This window comes from Merops nubicus, unplaced genomic scaffold (assembly GCF_000691845.1).
Source record: "Merops nubicus isolate BGI_N331 unplaced genomic scaffold, ASM69184v1 scaffold16619, whole genome shotgun sequence".
Classification (NCBI taxonomy): Eukaryota; Metazoa; Chordata; class Aves; order Coraciiformes; family Meropidae; genus Merops; species Merops nubicus.
The window spans coordinates 20,635-34,268 of record NW_008631825.1 but is presented as its reverse complement, the minus strand read 5'-3'; the positions used below and the strand labels follow the sequence as shown (position 1 = coordinate 34,268).

General features: G+C 40.1%; 1 protein-coding gene across 1 annotated transcript in view; it reads right to left on the bottom strand.

Moving 5' to 3' along the window:
* Positions 1-4,135: 4,135 nt before the first annotated feature.
* LOC103780074 (neuropilin-1-like) overlaps positions 4,136-13,634 on the bottom strand; it is a gene marked incomplete at its 5' end in the record, with an annotated part of 29,546 nt that continues 20,047 nt past the window's right edge. The window contains 4 exons of the mRNA XM_008947721.1: positions 4,136-6,144; positions 7,721-7,777; positions 9,571-9,664; positions 10,168-10,442. Of these exons, the coding sequence (XP_008945969.1) occupies positions 5,855-6,144; positions 7,721-7,777; positions 9,571-9,664; positions 10,168-10,442 (716 nt within the window). The remainder of the gene's footprint in view (positions 6,145-7,720; positions 7,778-9,570; positions 9,665-10,167; positions 10,443-13,634) is intronic.

Sequence of the window (13,634 nt, the reverse complement as noted above, 5' to 3'; positions counted from 1 at the left end):
CCTGAGGTGGTAAGATTAGAATTTGTGTGTAGCTATGAGAATAGAAATGTATATAGAGGACTGACCTACTGTGGAAAAGCAATTAGAGTCTATAGAGGGACTAATTGGCAAATGAATCAGCTATAGAAAGTATCCCATGGTAAAAAAAAAATAAATTAGATACACTCTGTTATAATTTGACAAACACTTGTAGATAAAATTGTGGTTTTGGGTGACTTGAGGCATAAAATGGCATGAAAGAAGAAATTAAAGCTCTAATAAATTAATATTGCTTGAACCAATATGCTGTTAGTCATAATTCATTGCAAAGGATGGGACAATTAAGGAACAGGAAAGGAATTGCTTCTGGGATCTAATGTCCAGATGCCATGATCTGAAAATCAAGACCAACTTCGACATTTGACTTTGGGAAAGTGAGTTAGGAGAACTGACTTAGAAATGGACTAATTGTACATAAGAAAAGATGAAAGTCAATTTTAACTGACTTTGATATGCACCTGCTAAGCCTTTGCATGCCTCATAGGAGGTAGTTTATGATAACTGAGAAGCTTTCATCTCCAGTGGGACTGGCAGCTTCAGTGCAGCAGGCAGGTTGGTACAGGTGGCCCCTGCTGTCAGCTGGGTGGTGCCAGTGGGCTTTGCCCAGCCACATCAGCTGTGCTGCCCCTGCCGCTCCTGTGTATCTGCCTTGCGCTGTGCAATTGTATTTTGCATCATGCCAAAAGGCAAGGAAACGGGACTGGGCTCAGCAGTGGGGCTGCTGGCTCAGGACTGGCATGTTTGATTGGTGAAATAATAACAGGGTTTTCTTCTCACTACCTGCCAAAGACCCTTTTTACAGACTGCAACCCTAATATCTGCACCTCGGAGCTATGTGCTCCTGGCACTGGTTGTCTGTAGCTGACCCATCTGTTATTTCCATCTGCTCTTCTTTTACCTTCAAGTTTACAAGTTATGTTCTGAAATGTATTTCAGATCCTATTTGACTATTTTCATCTTTCCTTTATGCAGCCAATTTACTGTGGAAAACTGGAGGTTTAGTGCTAAGTAGTTGCTAGCTTCTAGGCTAATTAATTTCCCCTAAATGAAAGACAAGCAATTTTCTTAACTTAAAATACTTTTTTTCTCTTTTCTGAGCTTCATCCTCAATGGATTCACTTTACAGATTTCTTTGTTTCACTAATTAATTCTATTGCCATTTATAGTCCTCCAAAGAGCCCCATGGCTGGTTATCACAGAGGCAGAATGCAATGAAGTACATTTCTAAGGAATTTAGATTTAGTGATTATATGGACAACAACCTTCACAACTGTCTTCTAAGAGCTATCCATCCCTACTCTGATTGCAAAGCAAAGTTTTGCTCAGATGCCTAGCTGTAGTTCCATCTCATATGTTAAACAGGTACCCACAACGCCACTCTCTTGAGGAGACAAGATTTGATACTTTCTCTTGAAGATTAGCAGTTATCAATATGTGGGAATAAAGTACAATGTTTTCCACAGGAATAGTAAAGTAGATGAAGTGAAATGTTTGCCATGAGTACTTAGCCTAATGACGTACTCACAGTTTGTGTATTGTTCATGTGTGTAATATAAAGAAAGGATTTGACGAACTTTAATGTGCAGTGCTCAGTATTACAAAGAAACAAATAGGTAAGTATTGCATAAACCAGGAAATGTGCAATCTGCAGCTTCTGATCTGGATGCAAACTTCTTGAAGATCTCCCTACCCATGCCTGTATGTTCCACAGATGAGTTCAGCATCCAATGGAATGCTGAATTAGGCCCAATGGGCTGCCCTTGCATTTGCATTTGCTCCTGTCTGCAGCTCATGCTCTGCATTGAGAAACTTGGCCATGGTTGGGTAAGTCCCAATGATTTCAGTGGAAATTTGCAGGGAAGTTCATCTGTACAAACCTTACTACTGGAGCAAAGACTTCGTGCAGCAACTTGTCAAAAATGGGCATTATTCTGCAGTACATCTCACCCCCTTAAGAGGAAGCCACAAGGGGCCACAAGTATGAACCTACGTGGGGTGTGTGGCTTCGGCTTCCCCTGGCAAGAGGTGAATTACAACCTAAGAGCAGTGGTGGAAGGTTTGTCATCTTAAAGCCCTGCTGTTTGGCTAAAAGTTAGGCACATAGTAGGAGTGTCTTCCAGCAGGGACAGAGAAGTGGGCAGGCTGAGAGTGAAGCCTTCCATACACAAATAGTCCCACCAAGGTGTTTGTTCCTTGGAGTTGCCTACCAATAAATGTAACCATGATTAAAACATTGTAGTTCTTGCGAGATGATAAATAAAATCAGCCATATAATAAAACAAATCCCTTTTAGTATAATAAAATACATCAGGTATGGGATATTTTATGAAAATGTTTAATTCAACTGTTTCTTTGGAATGTAGTAGTCATAGTTTGGAAATTTAAGTTACAGTTCAGTTCTATGTGATTTTTTTTTTTTTTATGCTACTCAGTGTCTGAGAATACAAATGTCATTTAAAGTTAAGGCTTCGCTGTTCATTTTGAAATAACAATTTACAAGTGTCATATTGTCATAGAAAATAAAAATTTCTGTAAAAAAAATTTGCACAAAGTTTTATGATGGTACAAAACATGAAGCAATAATATACCAGTAAAATGAAATCATTTTACTACAGAAAATTTTTATAGTTTTTCAATAAAGAAAAAATATGTTATTTTACACTTTAAAAATTATGAAACAATCTAAAACAATATAAACCGAACATTTTGTAACACTGCCTTTACAAATTAATAACTTTATAAACATATAATTTTTTTTTAAATATATTTATCAGTGCAAGATACTTTTCAATGTAAAGTTGCAGTATCATTTTTCCTTTATTGAAGGGCAACTGTCATTCTATTACCTTCAAAGAAATCAAATCTTCAGTGCTAGATCCTCTTTATCATAGTAAGGTCTGAAGACCACAAAGGAGATATATTTCTTTCTCTGTTCACTATTCTCAGGATGTTAAAAGAGGAAGAAAAAAAAACAGCAAACACCAGCTTTACTGTTCAAACAGATCAAGAACAAGAGCCAGTCCAGAATCTGTTGAAATCTATAGGAGTATTTCAAAAGGTTTTGGGCTTGGGCTCCCCAATGGGATTCTCTCTTCAAGGCAATATATGCACGTAACTCTCAGTCAAGTTATTGAACTAGATGTTTTTTCAGCTAAGAACAGGCCCTAGCACCTGAATCACATGGTGGTGGTGTGCTGAAAATAGTTTTGAAAATCCGCTTTTTTTCTTTGGGTTAATTTACTAGCTGCTGTGATACTATTATGGTCAAATAACAGTGTTAGATACAATGAAAATTCTACCTCTGCCAAAGTGAGTTTGTCATTTGGGACATTTCATGGATTAACTTCTGGGCAAAACTTTCAGGCTTTAGTTGCTCCACTTCACCTTCTGCAGGACCCAAGGTCAAGAGCCTGGGGAGGTGACTCTTCCAATTTAGGCATCTAAGGTTTGGTGTCCTGAAGTGGACCTTTGGATTTTCACTACAGTTTTTGCCTTTAGGACTCCTTTGAAGTAGCAATTGTCTACTGTTTCTTCTGTTGGGTCTTCCTTTAAAATATTTTCAACTTTGAAACTCATATTTTTACCTCCAGTTGCCTACCATTTCTTCAGTTTTTAGGTTACTGGAGAATTTTCTGTTTCATGATTCATATTGGTGAAATTACATGCTTCAAAATGTTTAATTGATAAGTAAGGGTGGATTGCTCTGTGTAACTCAAGGCTGAATTAGCCATTCTTTAATCCTAATCCTGGACAAGATACTTCATCGCTCTACTACAAAAGCAATTTTGGAAACGACTAACTCAGAAAGTCACAGTTACTTCCCTGTCTCTACTCAGGGAATTTAGTAAGGAAAAACATGAGTTCAGCACTTTGCAGGCCATCCTCTTCCCCATGTTTGCACTGGTTTTATTTGCTAGTTGGTAGATAACCAGGGGAAGGTTAATAAAGCTGCCTCATTCCACTGCCTCCCCAGATATGGCTGTGTTGTGTGTGGGTCACCACAGAAACCAGGGGCTCTCCTTGCACCTGCAAGGGGAGCGATTCCTCTGGTCCCTCTCCTCCTCCTATGGACCCTTGTGGGAAACAAAATCTTGTTTCTTTTTACCCTGCTGGACCAGCCACATAGGCTGTCGAATATTATTTGTCCAATAATATTTTTCATAAAATATTTTAAAAATGCCACATAATTGTCAAAACACATTTTTCTGGCAGCTTACATTACTCAGCTCACTGAATCTCGTCACTATCTGCACTTCTGGTCAAAGAGAAACCTCCTCGTATGATGAAATGCCAGTTGGATATAACAGGATGGTAAGAACATACCCTACATACACTGTGGGATTTTATTCTGCCCTCAGTACTCATACGTAAGCCCAATTAGCATTGATTAGCATGAAAACACACGTTTACTGAGAGAACAGAAATCTGGGTTCAGGTAGGGGCAGGAGGAGGAAGGTTTCTCATTTTAAAGGCAATCTTTTCAGTAAGGGAATCTTTTTCCCTAGTGTAATCAACAGGCAAGCAGTTAAGGATAAAAGACATGTTTCTTGACTTCAGGAAAAAAGATACTGTCACTTTATGTTGTTAAGAAGAAACCCAAAGTTCGACTTTGGAGGATAAAGTTAAGAATTTTCCCTTATTTTTAAACACAAACTCTAATAAAATCCTTTGCCATTACCAGCAAGTTAAAGCTGAAGTTTTCTTTCCTTGGCAATGGCAAATGCTTATGCAATCTACTCAGAGAGAGAAAGAGAGAGAGAAATAGAAGAGAAAGGAAGAGAGATTTTACATTTGAAAATACATTCTATATGAAAGAACAATAAAAGGGGATATTGCAGCTTTATACAAAAGGGTCAAGAGACATGAATTTGAAATACAGAAAGAGCAGAACAATCGAGCCAGGTTGTCAAATCCGATTAGCCCTTGCCTTGCTGAGGCTACTTCCTTACACTAAAATATACTTTTCTTTTAGTCAGTGAGCCATCAGAACATGATTAAAGACAAGAGCATAGCTGCAGAGAAGCAGAGCTGTAGTTAATGTTAACACAATGAGAAGCAGTACAAACAAAAAGGCACTTGAGAGGACATACACTAGCCAGTGCCAAGGACTTTTTTGTTTAGTTTTTAGGCAGTACGCTTGGTTACCAGTTGTGTCTGATGATGGCACATACCCTTTTATGGAGTTCACAAGCACAAAATTTAGTACAACACTGAAAAACATCAATAAAATTTGACTGTATTGCTTCGTAAACAGAGCTGACACACTATATCGGTACTGATGCAGCAGTACTTTCAAAAACATCCTAACCCTTCTTTGCCTATGCACAACACGAGCAATTATACACAAATACAGGTGCAGGAGTCCACTAAATTGCCGTTACTCCAATAATTTCTGGGCACTGAGCTACAGACAGCATGTCCATCCAAAGGACCCCACTGAATACATTTTGTGACAGCATCTTGGATTTTGCACAGTAAAACCAAAATTATCCATTAACGGAAAACAAAATAGAGGAAGAGAAAGAAAGACAAAATGAACTATAAGTCAATCATACTTGGTCTCAACACCAGCATTTGATTATTTCAAATAAAACCAACAGAAAAAGCAGACTGTACATGATTCAGATTTTTAACACAGATTGTTGTCCATGTTTATCGGTTACACACTCATTGAAGCTCCTGAGAAAAGCTTGGCTCAGTGTCATCAATGCACTTTTCAGCCTGTACAGTAAGAGAAGATCAACAGTTCCCCAGCACGACCGAGCGATGTCCTTCTGTCCCGATTCTCTTAAACCTCTCCAGCTGCTTTATACCTTCATGCTTCCGAGTATGAATTCTGTGTGTTTAGTTTATCTTTTTTCAGTTTTACACCATCGACCAGTTCAAAATTGTAATTCTCCAGTGCAGACAAGTTCCTCTCTGACATCCCATTGTGCCAACAGGCACAGTACAGGACAACTCCACAGATGGCTCCTAAAAGCACCCCGAGTGCACTCATGGCTATGATGGTAATAAGGATTGGATCTAGGGTCTTCAGGACGTTGCCTGGTTTCCTGGAGATGTTATCGTCATAGTCCTCGCCAGCACGGTATGGAGGTGTAAACCCTGAAATCAAGTAAAGAATTGCAAAATTTTCAGAACTGATTTGAGTTAGAAGATTGTTTGATGATTTGGAACGTTGGAGAAAGGACATCCAGTTTTCACATACATGACTACATGATTTGAAAACCTAGCTTCTGGGAGGGAGTTGTAAATAGCTGAAAACTATAATGCAGCTCAAATTGTTGTTGATTTTTCTCATACTGTTCTCCAATCCTTGAATCTGCTGCATGTTAGTAGAGGTCTGCCTTGGATTAAGTGGGAGTCTTGGGAATGAATGACCAGACCTTTTGATTATATTTTGCCAGCTTTCAGTATTTAGCTCAAAAATGATAATTAAATCTTGTTCAGGTCAGTGTGAATGTTTATACCCTTAGACATTGCTTGGGAATCTCCAGCTGTTTTGTGTCTATCTCTACTTCACTGACAGGCTGAGAGAGTTGGGGCTGTTCAGCCTGGAGAAGAGAAGGCTCCGGGGAGACCTTATTGCAGCCTTCCACTATCTGAAGGAGGCCTACAAGAAAGCTGGGAAGGGACTCTTCACATGGGCTTGTAGCGATAGGAAAAAGGGTAATGGAAAACTGGAAGAGGGTAGATTCGGATTAGAAATTAGGAAGAAGTTTTTCACTATGAGGGTCACGAGTCACTGGAACAGGTTGCCCAAGGAGGCTGTAGATACTCCAGCACTGGATGTGTTCAAGACCAGGTTGGATGGGGCTTTGAGCAACATGGTCTAGTGGGAAGTGTCCCTGCCCAAGGCAGCGGGGCTGGAACTAGATGATCTTTAAGGTGCCTCCCAACCCAAACCATTCTATGATTTATGATTCTATGACTGGACCTTGAAATGGAAATAATGACAGAACCAACACAGAAGAGCACTCTGGCCCTTGTGTAAAATAATCACTGGGTATCATGACATTTTCCCTCAACCCTTTCACTTTATGAAAGAGATCCAGTAAGGCTGCAAGCTCTGCTAATTGTTGCAGGAATAGCCAACAATTCTTTTTGGACAACCCCTGCTTTCACTGAAATCAATGATAGCAATCCTGTTGACTGTAACAGACAAAAAAATGCATGTGTATTTTATTATTGGAACAATATGACAATCACAGTAATTTTAAAGATCTGTTTTCAGCTGTTGTCACTGAAAACCGCAATGCTTTGGCAGACTGGTCATAAAATGACATTTTCAGCCAGGTCTGAGAAACAATTAGCCTGGAGAGTTTTGAGCCTAATTACTTAGACACTGCATGAGTCCTGAATTGTAAGATATAATGATAACTGTTTCTTCAGCTATGGACAAGCCTTCTAGATAACAAAATATCAAGGGGCTATAATGTGCATAAATATATATGTATACAATATAACAAATTATGACCATAAGATTATATGACACAGAATAAAAGTATTAAATCCTTAAAATAAATGTAAGCTTTCTTAGCGTCTGATCTAGGCAAATCAAAAAACCTTAATACAATATGCTGTGAGGGAACTCATCTATAAATAAATAAACAGAATATACAAATTCACATCAAAATGCACTTGAAAATTCATTCCCTTTCAACAGTAACACAATTTTTACCTGTTTGATTACTTTCTGGGTCTTCTTCATCTATCTCATTCTCCACATCAGTTGATTCTAATGAAGCAAAGAGAATTGACATTGATTATTAGGCTTACAAACACTGATTGACTATCATGCTGACAATAATGGTATAGCAGATTTTCCTGTATCAGAGAATCATTATGTCAGCTTGACAGAACTGTTCATTATTATTTGCTCTGAAAATTAATAGAGAAAAAAGAAAGATTTAAAAACTCCTCTCCGCCCAGTCTTGGCACAGTTTTAGTTACCAGCAGGGGTTTTCCATGCCTGGGAAAAAGAAATCAGCATGATGAATTAGCATCTCATTCTTTGTATTTACAATTTTGGAGCCCAATTCCACAACACTTCATCAGTGTAGGCACAGTTAATCACAAGAACATTTTCACTGACTGCAGTGAAGTCTCTTGGTTTTGGGCTTCAGACTAAGCTTTTGGCTTTAGCTTGACAGGCCAAAATCTTTGCTCAGCGTTTGGTTTGAACAACCAGAACATGTGGAGGTAGGAAAGAAGCTACTTTCTTCTCTCATTTTGGAGTCAGGTGAATACCATCACTGTGGCCCTAGCACCCTTCTTGGTACTGATGACACTGGAGGAGGACCAAGCAGTGTGTCTTGCCTCTGCTTCCTAACAACTGTCACTCTGGTGGCATATGACAAATCCCAGGAGGTGGACTGTGTGATAAAAAGAGATTGTACAGTTTTCTCATCCTGCAGTGAAATGACCATGTAGTTCAAGACTGTCATGTTACCCTTCAAATGCTATAAAAGGTGAGAAATACACTTTATTATTGTTTTCGGTTACGTTGCCAACTCAACGTGGCATAAGTTTATATTTCTGATGCTGAGGGTTCTCAGTTCTATTCCTTCTCCTACATAAAAGTCATCCCCATCAAGAAGGACAGGGCTCAGTTGCTTATGTTTATCTGGGGTTGCTGCTGCCAAATTACGTGCAGTGTGCAATGCACATGTGACCAGCAGTGACTGAAAGAACTCAAGACTGGACAGAAATAAAAGGACTCAAATAGCATCTCAAGAAATAGCCGGGCTCAGACGTGGGAAAGGCCACGTTGTAACATTACTTCATGTCTTGTATTTGGGAGCTAGTGACTACAGCAAATTTGGGATTACAGGACAGCAAAGGACAGAGGAGTGGCCATCTCACCCTATCTGGTATCCTGCAAGGGTATGCTATGGTCCTTTAAAATAGAACTCAAGTATGCATGGTAGTAAGTGATCTAAAAAGGGTGAAGAATTAAAACTGGATTTTCAGCATTAGTTAAGCAGGGAAGATTAGACAAGAAGATTTTGATTAGACATTATGAGGAAGTTCTTTTGCTATGAGGGTGGTGAAACACTGGCACAGGTTGCCCTGAGAGGTGGTGGAGGCCCCATCCCTGAAGACATTCAAGGTCAGGCTTGATGGGGCTTTGAGCAACCTGATCTAGTTGGGGATGTCCCTGCTCACTGCAGGAGGGTTGGACTAGATGACCTTCTGAGGTCACTTCCTACACAAAGCATTCTATGATTATAACAGGATTAGGAAAGTTAAAGAAATGTAAAGAGGGCAGGAATCTAAAGTATAGGAAGAGAGATGAGAATGTGAACATGCTGTAGCCCATGTCAGTGGGATGCCAGTTCTGATCCAAAAAACTGCCGTTGCTGCAGTGACACCAGTGGCATATAAAGCTATAGGCCAATTTAGGATGTTTTCAGTGTGAAACTTCCTATATAGTCAATGATTACTTTCTCACAGATAAAGACAGCTATCAAAACAAAATAAATAATGTTTTGGATGAGATTTCTGTTTGTTCTTGCTATTTATACTTACTTCGGCAGTCCTCTTGTGCTACATGATTGTCAATTTTAATATCATCCACAGCAATTCCTCCAGTTCCTTTTCCAATTTCTCCCTCAATAACCACCTGGCAAAAGAAGATAATGTTCACATTGTTTTCCTGTTAATACACAATTGCAGCATTCAGGATATCTTAATTATTTGTCAACACACATCTTCACTTGTTATGATGCTGCACCTACAGATACTTTGATTGCAGCCTACCAATCTGCACTGCATGACCTTATGAACTTATATATGCAAATGCAAACTTATATAATGTCATAACTTCATAAGAGACTTTTACATCAGCAACAAAATTTGGGAACGATGCAGTTTTGTGACAGATGAAAAATGATTGCTAAACTCTTTATTTGCCCTCCAATAACAAATTGCTTCTATGACTGTCATCTGAGATACCATGGAATATGCCACTATTATTACTGTCACAGCAACAGCACCTCATCTGTAGGGCTCCCACGGCCTACATAAATCCTTCAGTGACATCTTCTGCTGTGGTGTATAAAACATGACTGGCAATGTCGCACCGGTCTTGGCTATGTCAGTTCAGCGAGGAGCAGCCAAGCTCACCTGATAGTGTTTCACAGACTTGTGAAGAAGAACACGTCCTTCCTTCCAGCAGTTTGCCTGGTGCCCGCTCAGGGTCCACAGCACCTGGTCATATTCATCCGGCTTTTGGTACCGCAGCTTGATCTTCAGGGTGCCAACGTGTGCGCCAGACATGTGGTACCAGAAAGTCATGCAGTGGGCAGAGTTCTGTGAGTAAATCACTGGGCTCAGCAGTCGGGCAACTTTGCCTTTCTGGCTTTCGTCAGCTTGTGAGTAAATGAAATTGCCATCTCCTACTGTGACAGAAGGACTGTGTTAGGAATAGCCACCAGCTTGCATTCTCTTTGTTTACCTATGAAGCCCCGACCACCCCATGTCATTTTCCTTTCTTTCCATGCTGATGGGTCAAACCTCACCATCAACAGAGTCAGATGGTGTTCATTTGGGAGCTCTAGGAAAGCTTACCTGCTCTAAGGAGAGGGCCACAAAAATTATGTGGAAGGATGAAACACTTATTCTATGAGGAGAGGCTGAGAGAGTTGGGGCTGTTCAGCACAGAGAAGAGAAGGCTCTGGGAAGACCTTATTGTGGCTTTTCAGTACTTAAAGGGGGCCTGTGAGAAAGATGGGGACAATCTTTTTAGCAGGGCCTGTTGCCACAGGATGAGGGGTATTGGTTTTAAACGAAAAGAGGCTAGATTTAGACTAGATAAAAGGACGACATTTTTTACAATGAGAGCAGTGAAACACTGGCACAGGTTGCCCTGAGAGGTGGTAGAATCCTCATCCCTGGAAACATTAAAGGTCAGTCTGGACGGGGCTCTGAGCAACCAGATCTAGTTGAAGATGTCCCTGCTCACTGCAGAGGCGTTGGACTAAATGATCTTTAAAAGGTCCCTTCCAACCCAAAGCATTCTATGACTCTTTGATGTCTTCTGGCAGTCTCCTTTGGTGTTCACTGGGATGCTTCGTGCCAAGAGTGAACTGTAACAACATGTTCACTACATGGCACACACCAGGTATTTGCTTTTGCTCATGGAAGGAGGCGAAAGCATGTCTGGTGTGACAGCATATACTCCATTAGTCAGCATGCACCTCCTGACAAGAGCCAGCCCTAGTTCTTTTAGCAGGCTAGACAGAAATCCCTGGGGCCTACTCTACACTAATTGTAAAAAGAGCTATTTTTAATCTCTCTTTAAAGTAATCTGTGCTTGAGAAGGCAAGATTAGAATAGGAAGATAAAATAGCTTTGAACAGACATGGTCAGATATCAGAAACTGAGATCTAAACAGTGCTCCTAAATAACATCTGAGCATTGTCACAAACAGTGCCAAAGTTATTCCCTTGATTTTTGTAATAATATACTGAGCTCTGTATATTTGTGAGCTGTTTCCCATTAGAGTAAGATTATGGCTGGTATTTTCTAAAGAGCAAAATGGATTTATACACATTGAGATCTGAATGCCTAATATATCTAAGTTGGAAAATTACTTGCTTAATCACACTGGGAGAAAAGCACGTGGGAGTGTGATTAGTTTGGTAACAGAAAGTTGCTAAGTAAGATACTGACTACAGAGAAGTGCTTCTGATTTACACCAGCCAGGCACCCATTCCGGTCAGCTTTTGAACAGCTTCTCTGCAGAGAACTATGGTGGAAATACACAAAGTTCATCCTGGTTTGTGTAAGAATAGATTGCATGTGTAAAACAGATACAGAAAGGATGGAGACAGTATTTATTGGCACTGGTATGAAGTTATTTTGGAAGTAAGAAGGAGAAAAGTAATAATAAGAAATCCTATTTGTCAAATGCTGAGATAAGTATACATAGTTCTGTTTATACCAATGCTTAAATAAAAGTAAAAAGAGGCAAAAGAAGATCTTTCAGAAGGGTGGTGTTTAATCAACAGTGGTCTTTGCTTATACATGATATTCCTGAATTTCATTTGCAATAATGTATGATTGAGACTTGCTGGATTGTAATGGTATACTCACAGAATCATAGCATGGTTTAGGCTGGAAAAGACCTTTATTAGGATCAACAAGTCCAGCCATTAACCCAGCACAACCAAGTTATCTCTAAACCCTGTCACCACATCTACAAATCTTTTAAATAAATCCAGTGATGGTGACTCCATGATTTCCTTGGGCATCCTCTTCTTCACCCTTTCAGTGAAAACAATTTTCCCAATCCAACCTAAATCTCTCTCTGTGAGAGGACGGATACTGAGAAGGAGAGCAGAGATGCAGCAGCCCACAAAGAGGTAGAGGAAGAGGAGGAGAAGTAGCTCCCTGAGGAAGCACTCTGCCTGGACACTGTGGCATGCCAAGTCCCCTGGAAAGGCAAACTGGGGCTTTGGCTTGGTGGAGAGAGAGCTGGTGCAAAGCTCAGAAGTAGTGTGCTCAAAGTTCCTGCACCAGTGAAGAAGGGAAGATGAGCATTGGTACTCTGGGAAGCATAAGTAGGACAGGGTAGGAAATGGTGAAGCAGGGACAAAGAGGAGTGGGTTAAGCCCAGTGACTGGAAGGAGTGGGCCTAATAAATGAGAAGGAGAATTTTTCTTCTCACATGAGACAAGGAGGTTTTCTTTTGTTTGAATTTTTCTGTGGGCAGTCAGATGCATATCCTGGCCATACGCATGTGGAAGTATTTGATCTTTGAAATAATTTTATAGGGAAAGTTGATGCTAAATTACCAAAAAAATGTAGACTTATTTTTTTTTTTTGTCTTACTGCAGTAACACCTCGTGCAGCTTTTTAAGCAGGAGTGCTTGTGCCTATATGTTCTTCCCAGCTTTGCTTCTGTGCAGAGGGACAGCACATCATGTGCAAATCTCATCAAAGAATGGTGATAGAGAAATGCAAAGGGAGGAAAAAAAGGAAAATAATCACAGCATTAGGATGGCTGTCTCAGTTGGAAGACTTAACTCCGGCCAGATTTAATCATAACATGTATAATTTGAAACAACATACAGCGTATCCTGCTGTCTTAAAGCAACTGCTGTCAAAGATCACTTCTGTGGAGTTTCTTCAGCTTTATACATGTGCAGCTGAGACCAAGATATGCTTGGGAGGTGCTCATTGTGGTTCTCCCAATAAATAAGGTGGCCTTGCTGCGTAGCAGTGACACTGAAGGGCTTGTTTGAGACGTCAGGGTCATCCTGACTGCTCCTGGTCTGTGTTCACACCCACTGAACTCATTCTGCACCTGCTGGTGGGTGAATGGCAAACCTGGCAGGTGAAGGTGCACTTGAAGTTGAAGGAAAATTTTGGAAAATACTGAAAGTTAGTGCAGTAAGGAGAAAAAGAGGCTGCCTCTAAGACTTACTGAAGCTACAGCTAATGGAGACTAAATAAGTCTTCTGCACTAGCAGGGCCCACTGAAAACAACAAAATCTCATTTTAAGAATATAATTTCTTCATTTCTTGATTGAAGACAGGTTTAGTCTCTCTATAATCCTTGGTGGCAAAGTGCAGATAGCTCTCATTTC